Source organism: Taudactylus pleione, unplaced genomic scaffold (genome assembly GCF_031769625.1).
Source record: "Taudactylus pleione unplaced genomic scaffold, aTauple2 ptg000258l, whole genome shotgun sequence".
In the NCBI taxonomy this organism is placed as follows: domain Eukaryota; kingdom Metazoa; phylum Chordata; class Amphibia; order Anura; family Myobatrachidae; genus Taudactylus; species Taudactylus pleione.
In genome coordinates this window covers 1,459,943-1,479,859 of record NW_028284660.1, presented here as the reverse complement: position 1 = coordinate 1,479,859, position 19,917 = coordinate 1,459,943, and the positions used below count along the sequence as shown (strand labels likewise).

Here is a 19,917-nt window from a genome sequence, read left to right as displayed (position 1 = left end):
GATGATTACACCCCTTTTAGCATATTAAGGCTACTGTGCAGGGGCATATTAAGAGAGAGGGGGCCCATGTGCAGTCTCCGTCTGGGGACCCCTCCTGTCTCCCCTGGTGGTCGGCAGCGCACTGAGCCGGGCAGTAGACTCTAACTCTAGCAATGTGCCATTGTCTACTGTGCATGAGCAGGTCACCGGGAAAATGGCGCGGCAGCCATTTTCTCGTTGATTTCCCTACTGCGCATGTGCAAAATGCCTAGAAAATGTCCGCCACGCCATTTTGCCCGTGATTTGTGACATTATGCCACTGCTACCACCAACACAGGACCCCAGAGAGGTAATTAATGGATAAATGGGTGCAGGGTGTGTGGTGTGGGCCCCCCTGGACCCAGGTGCCCATGTGCACCGCACACCCTGCACCTATTATAGATATACCTCTGCTTCTGTGGTTGCAGAGCCTGTTATACTACACGACTATTCATTGATTGCCCCCTTTTCTTTGCCACTATTTTCTTCTTTCAATGTTATCAATAAAGTGTTGAACAATTTGAATATGATATACAGTAGTTGCGTCTTTATTTATTACTTGGTGTATTTGATAAGAGGTATAAGTCAGCTTCTGCTGTACGTAGTGTAAGGGAGTCACGGTTCTGAAGAACCTGCACTCAATGCAGGGAAACGCGTTAGGACATGTGGGTGCTACCCGACCCCAGGGAAACGCGTTAGGACATGTGGGTGCTACCCTCCCCCTCACTTACCTACTACCGGCTCTGCAGGAGCTTTCTCCGGCGTTACACAAAAAAGAGCTGACTGATAATTAGCTGGATTAACACTGTGCCGGCTCGCTGCCGCTGAGTTTGGTGCACAGCATGCTGCAGCCGGCTGCTTCATAGAGACTAGAGATGTGCGCCGACCAGGGCGGTACTAGACATTGTGGAGCTCAAGGCAGGAGTTGCCAGTTGCGCCCCCCCCAAAACAAAAAAGTTTACAGATGGCATTCCTCTGCTCGCGCCTTAGACGCAGGTGCTTACGGTAAAGGGGTGTGGTTGATTGCAGAGGGGGCATGTCCTTGTGGAACACCCAATTCATCATCGTTTATAATATATTATGTCACTCGCCCTTTATTATATATTATGCCACACGCAGTAATGCCCTTTATAATATATTATGCCACACGCAGTAATGCCCTTTATAATATATTATGCCACACACAGTAATACCCTTTATAATATATTATGCCACACGCAGTAATGCCCTTTATAATATATTATGCCACACACAGTAATGCCCTTTATAATATATTATGCGACACGCAGTAATGCCCTTTATAATATATTATGCCACACGCAGTAATGCCCTTTATTATATATTATGCCACACGCAGTAATGCCCTTTATTATATATTATGCCACATGCAGTAATGCCCTTTATAACAAATTATGCCAAACACAGTAATGTCATTTACAAACACATTATGCCACATGCAGTAATGCCCTTTATAACACATTATGCCACATGCATTAATGCCCTTTATAATACATTATGCCACATGCAGTAATGCCCTTTATAACATATTATGCCACACGTACTATTGCCCTGTATAACACATTATGCCACACGCAGTAATGCCATTTATAACACATTATGCCACACGCAGTAATGCCATTTATAACACATTATGCCACACGCAGTAATGCCATTTATAACACATTATGCCATATGCAGTAATGCCATTTATAACACATTATGCCACACGCAGTAATCCCCTTTACAACACATTATGCCACATGCAGTAATGCCCTTTATAACACATTATGCCACATGCAGTAATGCCCTTTATAACACATTATGCCACATGCAGTAATGCCCTTTATAACACATTATGCCACACGCATTAATGCCCTTTATAATACATTATGCCACATGCAGTAATGCCCTTTATAACACATTATGCCACACGTACTATTGCCCTGTATAACACATTATGCCACACGCAGTAATGCCATTTATAACACATTATGCCACACGCAGTAATGCCATTTATAACACATTATGCCACACGCAGTAATGCCATTTATAACACATTATGCCATATGCAGTAATGCCATTTATAACACATTATGCCACACGCAGTAATCCCCTTTATAACACATTATGCCACATGTAGTAATGCCCTTTATAACACATTATGCCACACGCAGTAATGCCCTGTATAACACATTATGCCACACACAGTAATGCCATTTACAACACATTATGCCACACACAGTAATGCCCTTTATAACACATTATGCCACATGCAGTAATGCTCTTTATAACACATTATGCCACATGCAGTAATGCCCTGTATAACACATTATGCCACACGCAGTAATGCCATTTATAACATATTATGCCACATGCAGTAATGCCATTTATAGCACATTATGCCACACACAGTATTGCCATTTATAACACATTATGCCATATGCAGTAATGCCATTTATAACACATTATGCCACACACAGTAATGCCCTTTATAACACATTATGCCACATGCAGTAATGCCCTTTATAACACATTATGCCACACGCATTAATGCCCTTTATAATACATTATGCCACATGCAGTAATGCCCTGTATAACACATTATGCCATATGCAGTAATGCCATTTATAACACATTATGCCACACGCAGTAATCCCCTTTATAACACATTATGCCACATGTAGTAATGCCCTTTATAACACATTATGCCACACGCAGTAATCCCCTTTACAACACATTATGCCACATGCAGTAATGCCCTTTATAACACATTATGCCACATGCAGTAATGCCCTTTATAACACATTATGCCACACACAGTAATGCCCTTTATAACACATTATGCCACATGCAGTAATGCCCTTTATAACACATTATGCCACACGCATTAATGCCCTTTATAATACATTATGCCACATGCAGTAATGCCCTGTATAACACATTATGCCATATGCAGTAATGCCATTTATAACACATTATGCCACACGCAGTAATCCCCTTTATAACACATTATGCCACATGTAGTAATGCCCTTTATAACACATTATGCCACACGCAGTAATGCCCTGTATAACACATTATGCCAACTGCAGTAATGCCCTTTATAACACATTATGCCACACACAGTAATGCCATTTACAACACATTATGCCACACACAGTAATGCCCTTTATAACACATTATGCCACATGCAGTAATGCCCTTTATAACACATTATGCCACATGCAGTAATGCCCGGTATAACACATTATGCCACACGCAGTAATGCCCTGTATAACACATTATGCCAACTGCAGTAATGCCCTTTATAACACATTATGCCACACACAGTAATGCCATTTACAACACATTATGCCACTTGCAGTAATGCCCTTTATAACACATTATGCCACACGCAGTAATGCCATTTATAACATATTATGCCACACGCAGTAATGCCATTTATAGCACATTATGCCACACACAGTATTGCCATTTATAACACATTATGCCATATGCAGTAATGCCATTTATAACACATTATGCCACACAACACATTATGCCACACACAGTAATGCCCTTTATAACACATTATGCCACATGCAGTAATGCCCTTTATAACACATTATGCCACACGCATTAATGCCCTTTATAATACATTATGCCACATGCAGTAATGCCCTGTATAACACATTATGCCAACCGCAGTAATGCACTTTATAACACATTATGCCACACACAGTAATGCCATTTATAACACATTATGCCACACTGTAATATAGAGCAAAAAAAGTTTATATTCCAAACATTAACAATACAGAAAAGTGCATGTGGCTTGAAATGATCACTTCTAGCATTAGCACACTGTCCCTTTTCATTGTAATGATGGGTTCAGGATACATAAGTAACACTATAATATGCCTGTGTAACTTACAGCAGGGGCCACATCTTATGCCCTGGCAAATGCCAGGTCTGCAGCACCCAGCCATCATGTCATCATCATGCAAATAGTACAAGGAGGATAAAGCAGGGAGATCAGGCTCCATCACAGCCAGGTGATCCTGAAGTCTCTAAGGGGAGATCAGGGAACAGAGGACCCCATGGGCAGCCCATGTCTACACTCACACAGAAAGGCAGCAAGCAGAACCCCCTGACTCGGGTCAGTGTGGGCACCTGCACCCCGTGCCCAGCGCACACCGCCAGCTGCTTGTCCCATACAAAGCTCCCCCCGGCATGGCCACAATCTCCACCCTGCCGGCTCTCCCCCGCTCACCATTACAACTTTGGCAGCGCTCTCCAGCTAGGCGATCACTTCACTCGCACCCAGCGCCGTCATCATGGGCTCTGCTCAATGACTGACTGCTGCTTCTCTCGGTGGTCCTCTCTCCTCCGCGGCCGCGTTCAATGATGTTGGCGGCCGTGCCTAGCATTCTGGGACTCCCAGAATGCCATGGAGGTGTCGCATCGTGATCGGCATTCTGGGAGAAAGGTGGGAGGTAGCAAGTGGCAGCTGCTGCCTGCTTTAGGCTATGACAGCGGTACAACGGCTGGTAGGGCAAGCGTGGGCAGCTGCTGGCTGTTTAGACGGCGCCGGTGGGGACACTGAGGCTGCGCCCTTAGGATGCAGCTCCCCGGGCAATAGCCCTGCTTGCCCGCCCCAAGAACCGCCACTGGCGCCGACCCCCGTGCTTTGGTTTTGGATTTATCTCCATGTTTTGATTTTGCAAAACCAACCTCACGTGCTTTGGTTTTGGTTTTTGGCTTTGGATCTGTATTTTTTTTTTTTAAATCAAATAAAAAAACTGCAAAAATTTTGACCTGTTAGCAAGCAATCCAAAACCCGAGTCCAGTTTTTAAATCAGACTTCCAAACTGCAGGAAGATCTGTACTGGGACTCGGTTCTACTCTGTACCCCAAAATGATTCCGAACTTGAACTTGGAACCCTTAAATTCGGTTGTTGTCGTTTCTCTGAGAACCGGACCCGCACATCTCTAATAGAGACATTATACAAACCGGGTCTGTAAGTGCACAATCTTCAGCAGTGAGGCGCTTCCAGAAATTGGCCCACCTTAGGTGGCATCGGTGTGCAGGATCCAGTGTCTGACATAAATATACTCCAGATCACATATGATCAAATATTCACCTGAAGTGGGAGGCACGTTGCATAAGTGTGTACTCATCATCCTTACCAGGAGGGCGGGTAAGCTTGGATCTATTTTTGACTGTACCGCATGAACACTGCTATTGTTCAGCGATGTGTATTCCTTTTGGAGGATTTATAATAGAGGACCTTGAGAACAGATTGGGGACAGCTACAGACTTAAGTTTTCTTAGACCTGGATACAACATAAACCACTTAGGGCAGGGGCTCCCAAACTCGGCCCTCAATGCACCCTAACAGTACAGGTTTTAAGGATATCCATGCTTGTGCATAGATGGTAAATTCAAACTGACTGAGGTTCTTATTTAAGTCACCTGTGTTTAAGTATGAATCAGTGGCGTAACTAGGGCAGGGCGAGCGGGGTTCGTGCCCTGGGCGCCGTTGGACCAGCGGCGCGGGGGGGCGCCGCCGGCCACGGTACCGGCCCACCCGCCCTAGTTAGCCGGTGTAGCGCTGACCGCAATGAGTGCTGTCAGCGCTACACATTTGCACAGGACCGGCGCTAGGCTTCCAGCCCCGGTCCTGTGCTGCACGCCTGAGCCCGTTCCCTCCCACTGAGTGCTTGCCCAATAGCGCTAGGAGGCGGGCTCAGGCTGTGCATAACACACGCATCGCCGCCAGCACTGGCGGCGATGCATGTGTTAAACAGCAGCCAATGAGAGTCAGATAGACTCTCATTGACTGCTGCAACACCCACTGCAAGAGCCGGACTTCCGTCCGGCTCCTGCAGTGGGTAATGGGACTGACATCATGACGTCATGACGTCTGTCCCATAATGCTGAGCGCGCCAGCCCGGGCGGACTGGCGGACAGGAGCAGGAGCAGCGTGGAATCAGGTAAGTATATTTTTATATATATATATATTTTTTTTTAACCTATCTGCACAACGGGGGAGGGGGGTGGCTACTACTGGGGGGACCTCTACTGGGGGAGGTGTGGCTACTACTGGGGGCGCCATTGGGAGGACCTATACTGGGGGGGCTACTCTACTGGGGACTACTACTTGGGGGGGAACTACCACTGGGGGCATTCTAAAAGGGGCCTATTACTAGAGGCACTGCACTCGGGGGACCACTACTGGGGGCAATAATAGGGAGGGCCACTACAGGGACCACTGGATAGGGGGGGGTCACTACTGGGAGCCTGCATCAGGGGGACCACTACTGAGGGCACTGCATGGGAGGGGGGGGGGACTACTGCTGGGGGCACTATATAAGGGGATTACTGCTAGGGGCACTGCGGGGACCACTACAGGGGGCACTAGATAGGGGGGATCACTACAGGGTGCCTGCATAAGGGGACCAATACTGGGAAAACTGCATGGGGGGGACTACTGCTGGGGGCATTATATAAAAGGGCACTGCATAGGGGGGGGACTACTACTGGGGGCACCATATAAAGGGCACTGCATAAGGGGATACCGCTACTGGGTGCACTGCATTGTGGGGACTGCTACTGGGGGCACTGCATAAGGGGGAACACTATGTACTGAGTAAGGGGAACTAATTTGGGGCTGTATAAGAGGGATCACTACTGGGGATACTGTATAAGGGGCACTACTATGGGCCTGCATGAGAGGGACCACAACTGCGTACTGGGGGTACTGTATAAGGGGTACTACTGGGGTTAAGGTGCATATGGATAGGAATGTTCAGTTTGAAAATAAAGGGGTGTGTCATGTTGACACGCCCCATTTATAAGTGACCCTGCCCATTTTTTTGCCATCGGGGGGGGGGGGGGGGCTCCCTTTTCAAATTTGCCCTGGGCTCCAAATACCCTAGTTACACCACTGGTATGAATATCCTGAAAACCTGGACTGTCAGGGTGTCTTGAGTTTGGGAACCACTGACTTAAGGGGTTTATTTACTGAAGTGAGAATATTTAGAAATGGAGATGTTGCCCATAGCAACCAATCAGATTCTAGCTATGATCTTCTAGAAGGTGCTAGATAAATGATTAGTGGAATCCGATCGGTTGCTATGGGCACCAACTCAACTTCTAAAAAAACGCACTTTAGTAAATATACCCCATAGTATCTAATTGTGGTCTATTATTGGACTAATAGATATTTATTTGCTACTTCGTATTGGAACCCTGATGTTTACTCCACAAGTATATGTTTATATTTTGTTTCAATTTTGGTAATACAGCTATCGATATATATGCTAACTGTTGAAATGTGTATGTGTGTATTATTGTTATTATATTTATTTGTGATTTATGTGAATAAATTCCTATTTATTAATTACCAGACTCCTATATTCTTAATGTCTTTGCACAGAAGCCGGTCGGTGCATTTTGTACCTTTTTGGGTACTGTTACAGGGAAGTTTAAGGTGTGTTTGTAAAAAACTGACAGTAAACCTGTCTATCTGGGCGGCACAGGAAATACCTGATCCTGCGATCAGAGCCCGCATCTCACCTGTCACCACAGAGACACTGCAGAGGGGAACATGCTAAGAGCCGCGGACACTGGTCAGTATTACTGGATATATGTTTATATTACATTTATCTGTACCTGGGATGGAAAATAACATTTTGAAAGCATCGTAAAAGTCCCTGCTGCCAGCTCCCTGACTATATATATATATACTGTTACAATGTTATATTGTTACATTGAGGACAGACAATCACATTGTTGGGATTGGACTCACCTGCCAGGAACACGAGGAGGAGATAGAGGGGAGTAGTGTGGGGTTAGGTACCGGCTGCTTTTGCAGGTAGCCCACAGATGCTGGACAGCTTTATTATTACACTGCAACGTACAGGTAGATTTGAGTTTTGATATACTGCTCCCAAAGTGGCACACATGAAAGGGGCAGAGGCACACGTGGGTAGGCTGTGTATGCTATCGCAGTGGATAATTTATGCACACCCCTGCAACGGCGTTCAAAACGCACTGGCACGCCTGCCCGTCACCTCCCCCATACGTTACTTCCTGTCAGTCACTCTGTGACGGGTGTGCATAGTCACTGCGATCACAGTCCCAATCGCAGCGGCTGGTGTGCGCACAATGCACTGTGATGCATACGCATGCGCAGAATGCAACAATCGTCCGATAGCCTGCGTAATCGCAGTTGCGATCCAACCTGAATCAGGCCCTTAATTTGCATTGCGATTTTAAGAAATATCACAGGAATTTGCGATAAAGCTCTGTCCCTGCGAATCCCGTCCGCACACTTCTCCCTGCCTTTTAAAAAAATAAATAAACAGAGAATCCCCCCCAATACCCCTTTACCCGGCGACCCAACGCCCCCCCCCCCCCGCTTAGCTTTCACTTACCTCCGGTGATCGGTGCTCTGGTGATATCCTCTGGGGCTTCGGACAGCTGGTCTCCCGGCTCCTGCACTGTGAACCCAGTCAGCTGTTCAATACAGCAGCTGACCAGGGTCACAGTGCAGGAGCCGGGAGACCAGCTGACCGAAGCCCCAGAGGACCTCACCAGAGCACCAATCTCAGAGCTGAAAACCCCGCGACCACTATTTTTTTAATTGAATACCGCGGGTAGCGGGAGCGCGCATACCCGCAGTATTCCGGAATTGGGCACGAGGTGCGCAAGGTTTTTAACTCGCTAAACCTCGCGCCCAATTGTATATGCCCCATAGAGTGGAGAAATTGACCTTAACAATCTGTTTGGTAGAGAATGTTTGGGCAGTTGATATGGAGATTGTTCTGCCCCATCCATCATCAGATGCGTCAACTCTGGGAGGTTCCTGGATTGGAGTTGCACAATCAGACACATATCTTGGCAATCTTATATTGACAGTCTTGGGCACATTGGAACTTCACTATTTTCACTTTATTTGTAATATTAGGCTGTTAATTTTCTTTGTATTAAACCAAGGGCCTGATTCAGAGCTGAACGCTCTGAGCAGAATGCTTGCTCTGAATCAGTGCCCTCCTACCTGAAAATGGAGCGGCCTCCTGGCCATCACCATCGCGGCCATCGCAATCGCAATGTGGTTACCCACAGCATATGCGAGCGGCCAAAAAGATGGTCGTGATGGTCAAAGACCATCGCGACCATCGGGCTTACGACAAGACCCTGCGGTAGGGTCTCGCTGCCGCAAGCCCAGGAGTGATTTTGGCTCTATCAGTGCCAAAATCACTCCCACTGACATTATTACTGATGTCAGTGGGGCCGGCTTCAGACAGTAGGTGTTCCCATGGGAACGCCTCCGTCTGGCCACCACACCCCCGGCACGCCCACCAAAGGGGGCGTGCTGTCAGTCACCATCGACAGCACGCCCCCTTTGGTGCGAGTCCCCGAGCGACGTATTTCTCGTCGCTTGCCGGGTCTCACGCATGCGCACGACGGTGCTCCCTCCGTCGTGCGCATGCGCATTCTGCAAACATCGACCTGCTTGCGAGCGTCATTTGCTCGCGAGCGGGTCTGAATGACCCCCCAAGTTCATAGATTTAAAGAGTAGCATCCAGGAAGTCAGAGACACACAGATAAGCTGTCTATTGGGGTCATTCAGACCCACTCGCGAGCGGCAGTACGCTCGCAAGTGGGTCGATGTTCCCCACTGCGCATGCGCACGATGGAGGGAGCTACATCGTGCGCATGCGCGAGACCTGGCGAGCGAAGGACTTTCCTTTGCTCGGAGTCTCGCATCAAAGGGGGCGTGCTGTCGATGTTGATTGACAGCACGCCCCCTTTGGTGGGCGTGCCTGCCAGACGTGATGTCAGTGATGACTCGTGATGTCAGTGGGGCCGCCCCCAAACGGCAAGCGTTCCCTCGGGAACGCCTCCATTTGGGCAGCCACCCCCCCGGCCCGCCCACCAAAAGGGGCGAGCTGTCACTCAACATCGACAGCTCGCCCCCTTTGGTGCGAGACCCGGAGCGACGATTGCCTGTCGCTACCCGGGTCTTGCGCATGCGCACGACGGAGCCGGCTCCGTCGTGCGCATGCGCTGTGGGCCACCATCGACCCGGTTGCGAGCGCTCATCGCTTGCGACCGGGTCTGAATCAGGCCCACAGTTTTTACATATTTGTGTTATTGCATTATTGTATATTGTTTTATACCTGTATGTACGGCACAATATATTTGGAGTATTAAATAAAAATATTAATTTTCTACACATATTTCTGTGGGACAGTGTGTGATTTGGAGCGAGCGTGCAGCCATTTTTTTTCTTTGCGCCATTGCCTAGCATGACTGCAGCTAGTAAAGACGCACTTCTGCCGCGATCCAGGTGTGGGTACGAGATGTCGGTGCTCGAGATCCCGGGGGTCAGAATCCCGACTCCGGCATTCCTACAGGGTTAGGATACCAACACACAAACCACTTAATAGGGGCAGTGTTAGCGGCAGTAGAAAGTGGAGAGATGTCCTGATGCTCTGGGCGGCTCTACACACTGAAGGGTGCATGCTCGGAGCTTTAACTACATGTAGTGTACTGTGTGGCCTCTGCTCCTGGGTCAAGTACCTGGAGCTATTCAATCAACTCGTGACCTCCAGAGAGTGCGATGGCATGTGGAGACACACAGAGGGCCTGATTCAGACCCGCTCACTAGATGCGGACGCTCTCTCCCAGCATATGCAAATTTGGCTAAGTGACGTCAAGGCAGGCGAACGGACGGCAAGGCATAAGTACACCCACTATGTCTTGGCGTACGATCGCCCTGTGTATGCAGACCCCCACCAGTCTGTCTTTAGCCGCCCACTAGCGCACGTCATCTCCAGGAAGTGTATACAACCATCGGTACATCGGGTTCCATCGGAAGTGAACGCAGCGCTTGAGGTTGACTATACCCTACCACAAGCACTGTGAGTACTTCAGTGTATAATTCAACCAGGTGACGTGTACTATGACGCTGCCTGTTAATTATGCACGCCTCTGAAACGGCGCTAAGATGGTCAGGCACGCCTGCGTTCGCACCTCCACTCCCCTGTTTCCAGTGGCCTGCCCCTGTTACCACCCACAACCGGCTTGACCTGTCACTCATTCAGCTGGGCTGTCTCTGCTGGGCGAGCAATTGCTTCCCGATTGCTCGGACTAGTTCACGCACGCGCGCTGCAATGCATACGCATGAACACTTTGCAAAACATCGCTCGCTCTGAGCGTTCACTTGCTAGCGAACGGGTCTGAATCAGGTCCAGAGTTATGAGCTTGGTGCAATCAGTGAAAACCTGACCTCTCTCCCCTTCCATACATATTTCCTATATCATTGCAATCCCAATTATGCAGCCACTCACTGACTTCCATCACTTTAGCTGCTACTGTACCTGTTCATTCCCATTGTACATTAAAACAGAGATCATGCCATAAAGGTTATTAGTACATTTCTGTCACCCTGCCCCACATGTTGTGACACAAATAATAAACAAGTAACCTGTATATCATAGGTGAGCCAGAGATAAACAATTGCTGACTAGTTTTATTGCCAATACCAGAGGACATTAAAAACCAGCAATACCCCTTATATATTTAATTTGTGCCACCTGCCCCCCCATCTATATAATATGTTTCATTGATTTGTGCCACCCGTTAGCCAGTTCCTTCCTATATAATACATTTAATTAATGTCTGCTACCTGGCTGTCTCCCCTTCCAGTTCTATAACATATCTAATTAATTTGTGCAAAGTGCCCCCCTCCCCCCCTCATTGCAGCACAGCAGTGAGATGAAGGGGGTGGGGGCAACTATTGTGATTTCCTGATTGTTCAGATGAATCCCGCAGGGGTGGCAACCGTAGGGAGACTCCTGAATTTTTAAAGAAGAGCCATTAAATTTTGGAAGGGTAGGTTACCCTCCCACGTTCACCCCACTTCCTAGTGAGCTGGGTGAGACAGGGGTGAGATGACATGTCACTCTGGGAATAGCATCATCTTGGCACTGCCCCTTCTTCACAGACCCGCAATTAGCAGCATTATGCCGCAAGGGGGCATAGCCTAATGGTGAAAAGATCCCGGCCCCCCCCACAGAGATCAGCTGCATCTCCCCTTTGGGAACTAGAGGGAAAATGTAAAGGTTGGGAAATATGCAATAAAAATTAATGTGATCATTGGCCACAGGGCTGGGGCAGAGGTTTGCTCTCAACTTCTTTCTACTGCACTTTTCCCTTTTGCTAACACACCTTTAACACAATCACCTGGCACTGTTTTAATTTCTGGATCCAATAATTTTCAGTAGAGGAAGGGCATTGCTAATTTTTTGTTTTCTCCCAAAAGTGCAGAATATGGCACATGGCATTGAAGATATCCTGGGCTTAGTAGCTAGAAGAAGAACTAGCTCGGATGCAGATGGACAGAGCATGCAAATAAGCGAGAAAGAAATGCCAGTGTACTCAGATGGCAGAAGAGCACGTGAGTTACGTGACGGGGTAATGTGTTATTGTGTCATGGGAGGACTGTACAAACAGGAGTGAAAGTATAGATTCAGGATTTATACATTATTTTAAGACAATGGCCCTCATTCAGAGGCGGTTGCAAGAAGTGAGCGCTCGCTCTGAATGAGGGCGGCCGCTTGTTTTTTTAAGTGCAGCCTCCTGATCGCTAGCTAAGCTGTGGGTTACCTCCCATAGCTTTAGCGACCGACCAGGTTGACAGTCGCGATGGTCAAGACCATCGGGGCTTGCGACGAGACCCTAAGGTTGGGTCTCGGCAACCGCAAGCCCCAGGGAGCATCCTGCACTGATCGAGCAGGAAGCTCCCCACTGACATCACTGCTGATGTCAGTGCGGCCGTCCACAAAATGGCAAGCGTTCCCTAAGGAACGCCTCCATTTGTGAAACCACCCCCCCGCCACAAAACGGGCCGAGCTGTCGATCACCATCGATAGCCACCCCTTTTGTAGTGAGCTTCGGAGCGAGAGAAATTCTCTCTCGCTCCAGGGCTTGCGCACGCGCAGTGCAGCCGCTGCGCGTGCACAGGGCATAAACATCGACCCGGTTGCGAGTGCTCAGCGCTTGCGACCAGGTTTGAATGAGGACCAATGTTTTTAGTGGAGCAACAAAACTGTTATATCGGATCTTTAAGAGAAGTAATTTAAAATATACCAATACAGTATATGTCTATATACACATGCAGCTAAAATAATAATACAATAATAATAATAATAATAATTATTATTATTATTATTATTATTATTATTATTATTATTATTATTATTATTATTATTCTAAGTTCATATCAATACCAAGTGGATTATATGGGACCCCGACAGGATGGATGCAGAGTTTTTAATCATCAATTCACAAATGGGTTTCAGATACTTATGGAAGCAAGGTAAAAGCAACTTGAAATCTTCCATTACTGTATCTAACTGCACATAGTCCAGGACATGCAGAACAAGGGCACATGCCTACCACCAACCTCGCCATACTGTATTCCTGCTAGACTTGGGAGCTCATTCAGAGCCGCTCGCTAGATGCAATCGCTCGCATCCAGCGTATGCAAATTCGGCAAAGTGACGCCATGGCAGGCGCTAGTTCGGAAAGGCATTAGCACACCCACTTTGGCTGTGCGAGCGATCGCTCTATGTATGCAGACACCCATAAGCATATGTTGAGACGCCCACTAGCGCAGGTCATCTCCAGGAAGTGTTTAAAACATTGGTACATCGAGGACCACCGGAAGCTAACGCAGCGCTTGTGGTTGCCTTACCCTACCGCAAGCAGTGTGAGGACTTCAGTGTAAAAAACAGGCAGGTGACGTGTACTATGACGCTGCCTGTTAATTATGTACGTCTCTGAAACGGCGTTAGAACACTCAGGCACGCCTGCATTCGCACCTCCGTTCCCCCGTTATTAGTGTCCTGCCCCTGTTACCACCCACAAACAGCCTCTCCTGTCACTCATTTCACTGGGCTGTCTTTGCTTGGTGAGCGAGCGGGCTGCGATCGCACAGAGTAGTTCACGCACGTGCAGAACAAAGCGTGCGCATGCGCATTCGCATACCATCGGGCCACTTGCGAGCGGCTCTGACTCAGGTCCTTAGTGCGAACCCTCTGATGCACAGGAGAGCAGAACATGGTGCAGTAGAACCTTCCTCTTTAGCCCCAGCTAAGTCATGGGTCAGATGTGACCAGTGGGCCCTCAAATGCACAGGTGCTGAACATAGATTTGCAGGATGTGAACTTAGATGTTGGCACGTGGTGCAGTTCAGATGTACTGTAGAACAAAAGATTGGGTGCCAGACTATCTCTATGCAAGGTAACAGCATACAGTATTTACACGACACTCCTCCAGCAAATGAATGCGGATGGTTGAATAGCATCTATAATATAATTCTGTATGGTGTCAGTCTAGTGCAGCTATTCTAGATACCATACACAGGCTCCCCATCCTGGTGGTGACAGTGAAAGGAAATGATGAGTGAGAGGAGGAGACTGACTGCCTGACAGACACAACCATCTGTAGGAAAAAGCTCAAGAACCTTCGTTCCCAAGCCCCCTCCTCCATGCACCCTGAGCCAGGCACTCACTCCACCAGCCCCTCCTCCACACACACCCCCACACACATACACACCAAACCAGAAGTATCCAAACTTAATGGGTATCTGGGGACTCACAAAGAGGTAAAAACTCCCAACCAGGAAATTACTATTACAAATCAGCAATAGCCCCAAAATTCCACTCCTTAACTGTAATAGGACTACACAAATCAGACTACAGAATGGGGACACCCACATTTTTAACCATTGCTTCTAGATGTCTTCTGAAATGACACACATATGAAATACCCTCTGTCTGTTTCTGGCTTCCATAACAATCACATTGCTCTGAAAAAAAGTACCCTCTTCAAGCTATGATGACCATTATAAGGGGGCTTTCATATTGGTGGGAACTCCATCAGACAATCTTCTTTAGTCACATTATCAGACTCCTGCTATCCCCACACCCTCACAGTATGATGGTCTTTTGAAGGGGACATCCCTGACAAATATAGACAGAGGCACTCATAATAGGTAAGAACAGTGTGGTGTGCAGGGGAGGCAATCGGGAAGCCGACTGCCTAAATACCGGCAGCCGGCTTCCCGACTGTCTTATCCCGGCATGGGTGAAATGCCGGGCGTCTAGATATAGACGCCCGCATTTCCCCGACGCTGGGAGACCGGCGCCCGGCATCACGATCGTAGTGATGCTGGGCGCCGTGAGCGGACAGCCGCGGGGGGAGAGGGTTAGGTTTAGGGCTCCCGGGGGGGACTTAGGGTTAGGCACCCCCCCGGGGGACTTAGGTTTAGGCAGCGGGGAAGGGGGTGGTTAGGGTTAGGCACTTAGAGGGGGGATTAGGGTTAGGCACTTGGGGGGGAAGTTAGGGTTAGGCACACCTAAGGAGGGTTAGGGTTAGGGGGGTTAGGTTAGGTTAGTGGATACTTACCTATCCACGATCGGGATTTCCAGCGCTGTCGGGCTTCCGCTGCGTCGCACTCTGCTTCTGTCGGGCTGCCGCTGATGGGAATCGAACTGCCGGCCATGCGGCTGACGGTATTTCATACCAATTCCGGTGTGCAGAACCTGTCCTTCAGTAGGGTTCTGCCCATGGTGATAGCTTGTGGAGACTGCTGGTGGCTAACCTTTGCAAAATATATCAGTAGTTATTACATTTACAAATTCTTACCTACTGTATGGTCTGCATGTTTTAATCTGCATGGTTTTAAGAAATGTAGTTAAGAAATATAATGGACTTTTATTTGTCAGCAGGCCTGCTATACATGGACAAATGGCAGCAGATATTACTTTTCTTAAAAACATTGTTAATGACTTTTGGGATTCCCATAGCTGAGGATAAAACTGAGTAACAAGACAACTTTATTTTATGTCAATATTAACTTACACAAAACATTGTTACATTAAAAAGGAACTAACCTGTCCAAACTGAATAGTACAGGTCTATAAAAGGTCACATACCCCAGCCCCCGCTATACAATGCAGAGATTTCTGGGGACCATTGTTCAGTTTGCATTTGAAATATCACATTTGGTTTAATTTTTTCATGTTTCCTATTTAATTTTCCTTATAGTAGAACTAATAGTTTAATGCTTTAACCCACCCACTAAATAGTACTCCACCTCCAATCATCTGTACTGGCCTCAGGCCTGTGATTTGCTAGTTGGAGAAGTTTGTAATTAACTTATTAATTCATTATTACTTTCTAGAATTATCATTTTATATTGGCCTGCAGTGTGTGATTTTCTGGTTGGAGAAATTTGTTATTAACTTATTAATTATCAATTTCTACAATTATCAATTTATATTGGCCTGAGACCTGTGCTTTGCTGTTGGAGAAGTTTGTTATTAACCTATTAATTAACTAATTCATTAATTATCAATTTCTACTTTCTACAATAAGCAATTTGTATATGATTTGCTGTTTGGAGAAGTGTGTTTGTAATAGAGATGTGCTCCAACCCCCGTGTTTTGATTTTGGTATTGGATCTGGATTAACTTTCGTGTTTTGGTTTTGAAAAACCACCCTCACGTGTTTTGGCTGTGGATCTGTATTTTTTTTTTAATTGATAAAAACTGCTAAAATTGCAGAATTTGGGCTTTTTTTGTTCCTACAGTATTATCGACCTCAATAACATTCATTTCCACAAATTTCCAGTCAATTTTGACCACCTTGCAGCTCACAATATTGTTTTCATCCAGTTTAGAGCAGAATGTTGCACCAAGCTAGCTGGCTTGACTAAGCTAAGCAGCAGCAATGGGTGGCACAAACACGTGGCAGTTTAACTTCCAACATGGCACATCAGGAAACAAATGTTTTAATTAATCAAGAAGCCTGAGGGAGATGGAGTATGTATGTAGTTGAAGGCAGGGAAAGGAAGGGTTGATTTGTAGTAAATTTTATTTCATTTTTTGATTCCAAAGCAAATTTATGAGGGAGGCGGGGAGAGCATGGGTGAACAACATGTCCCATAAAATCAATGTGGTGGTTCAGAATAGTTTTTAAAATTAAAGGGGCATGCAGGCGATGCTGTCTATGGCCACAAACATTTCTGGACATTTTCGGCATTCAGCAACCACATGTTGAAGATTTCAGCAGCTGTGGCAGTTCAACTTCCAACATGGTACATCAGGAAACAAATGTTTTTATTAATCAAGAGGCCTGAGGGAGTTGGAGTATGTATGTAGTGAAGGCAGGGAAAGGAAGGGTTGATTCGTAGTAAATTTCATTTTAGTTTTGGATTCCAAAGCAAATTTTTGAGGGAGGAGGGGAGGCAGTTACAAAAAATATTTTACTCGTTCACATCAGTCCTTGCCCCAGTTGAGCTCTTTAATGGTCCAGAATTTTTTTTTTAAATGAAAGGGGCATGCAGAAGATGCTGTCTTTGTTCATAAAATTTCTGGACATTTTTGGAATTCATCATCAACCACATGTAGAAGATGTCAGGGGCTGTGGCAGTTCAATTACCAACATGGCACATCTAGGAAAGAGAATGGCGCTGCAGTGGCAGACAGGATGGCAGTTAATAATCTATAACAATAAAGTTTGTCATCTACAAAAAAAGACAGTCAGCAATGCCCCAAAGAGCGCATAATGCAAAAAAAAGAGGTGCAAGATGGAATTCTCCCACCAAAACGACTAATTTCGCACCTGCCCATTTCGATTCTTGAATGGGTGGAAGAACTATTAATGTGGCAGCCTATAAAATGGAATCTCTGAACAGGGGGCAGAGGGATTGTTAAAGTCTGGTATTAAACATCTCTCATCATCGTGCTTCTGGGATTATGTATAAGAAGGCTGAGAGGGGAGGAGCGAGAACATATACCATCACAAAATAGCCTCTCCATTTGGTGCTTAAGTTGCATCTGACCAAATATGGCTATTATGATCAAGGAATGCCAAGCCCACAAGGTTGGTATCTACAAAGCAAGGTTAAAAAAGGCATAAGAGTATTTTGCAAGTATACCTATTTGTGATTTTAGTTTAAATAAATATAGTATGAAAAAAAAAAGTATGCGTCAGAGCAGTGGCACAAACGCACGGCAGTTTAAAAACATATAGGATATCTATGAAACATTTACATGGCAGTGGCAGACAGGATGGCAATTTAATAAACTATAAAATTAAAAATGTCAGGCAGCAGTGCCCCAAACAGCGCATAATGCAAAGAAAAGAGGTGCAAAATGGAATTGTCCTTGAGTCCCCCAACCCACCCTTATGTTGAATATATTAAACAGGACCTGCACAGTTTAACAAACCAATCACTTCAGCAACAGGGACTGCCACTTGTGGCTGAAGTGATTGGTTTGTTTGGGCTACCACAAAACAAGTTACCAATGGGCAGCTGACATTGCTGGCAATGATCTCTACATACACAAACTGGCTCTACAGAGGCAAGTTCTAAGAGGATTGCAGAGGAACTGACTCATAAATACAGGCCAAGGCCTGAGCCTTTCTTTGCCACTGCGTGTGGGGAATATCATGTTACCAATTTTATTTTGTTCTGCACTAAACTTTCCCTTTGTTAGAGGTTTTTTTCTTTACCACTGTTGTTTTTTTGGATTTTAGATATCCTGACTATTCCCTTTAGTAGATGACATTGCAGCAGTATCGTCATGATGACTGGTAGTGACAGCAGCTGCAGCGCTAGTGCTTGGTTGCTGCTCCTGCTGTTCTTTTAATTGATTGTTGTGTTCCACATGGATGCTTGAATTTTTTTTCGCAAGAAAAACTCGTGCCCACCTACTGCGACACACTGCGTGGTAGCCCTTGACTACTGACCGTTACTGACTGTTATATCTCACACAGACAGTATCACGGCCTGAATTTTATCACAAACAAAATATTTTTATTTTTTTTATAAAACAAAGAAAGTGCCCACCGACTGCGACACACTGTGTGGACACCTCTAAAACATGCACTGTTGGTAGCTCTCGAGGACCAGGGTTGGCTACCCCTGCCCTATACAATGTCTCCCTTACTTCTGCTCTCAGCTATGTTGCTCTGGTGGTCACTGTACACCTTCGCAGATCCACTCATCAACTTTTGCATTGCAAATGCACCAGATACCTGCAAAATTGTTCGCGAACCTCAGAGCAACAGTGGAGGAAATTGCGCTCCAGTATAGACTTCCTAAATGTATGCTCTCAATCTTCAGTCCTGCCCTTTCCCTCTCTAAACAGTCTTATTTCAAAACAGTGAACTACCCCCAGTCCTTCAACCCCAATCATCTCTTCACCACTTTCAACTCTACCCTTGAGTTCACCACCCACTTCACATCAAAAATTTAATCCATACATCAGGAAATCATATCCCACCAGACCCTTGTTACCCCATCTCCTTCTTTCCCAGCCTGCCCATCCTTTGTACCAACTCTGTCTTCATTCTCCCCAGTATCTGGAGATGAAGTCATGGCCTTAATTTGGTGTCCTCCCACTTCCATCTCCCCTCTTGACCCTATCTATCATCAGTGTATAAAAAGTACTTTCATGTTGGAAACTAAGAATCTCTGTTTCCACTAATGATGAGCATTTCGGTTTCCCTGGAAACCGAACACACCTGAACTTAGGGGTTACGAGTGAATCTGAGCCCTGGCTCAGGTCTTCCTGCTAAGGGCTGTATTCATTTAGGAGCAAAAAGCTGTTTTCACATGTTTTTTTGTGATCATTTCGCATTTTTTTTACTCCGTATTCAATTCCATTCCGTTTTCGCCTATGCGGAAAGTCAAGGCACTGAAACAGGCGATAGTCTTTCTCCACAGAATAACAGGTGAAAAAAAGCGTAAAATCTTATTTTGGGGTGCAGATGTAAGGAAACCACTCAAAACCCTTGGTACACCCCCCCCCCCTCCCAATGGACAATTC

At 46.3% G+C, this 19,917-nt stretch overlaps 1 protein-coding gene across 1 annotated transcript in view; it reads left to right on the top strand.

Annotated features, from left to right (window-relative positions):
• LOC148514803 (C-type lectin domain family 2 member A-like) overlaps positions 1–19,917 on the top strand; it is a 110,708-nt gene that overhangs the window by 32,306 nt on the left and 58,485 nt on the right. The window contains exon 2 of the mRNA XM_088480925.1: positions 12,336–12,470. Coding sequence (XP_088337051.1) covers positions 12,344–12,470 — 127 coding nt within the window. The 5' untranslated portion in view covers positions 12,336–12,343. The remainder of the gene's footprint in view (positions 1–12,335; positions 12,471–19,917) is intronic.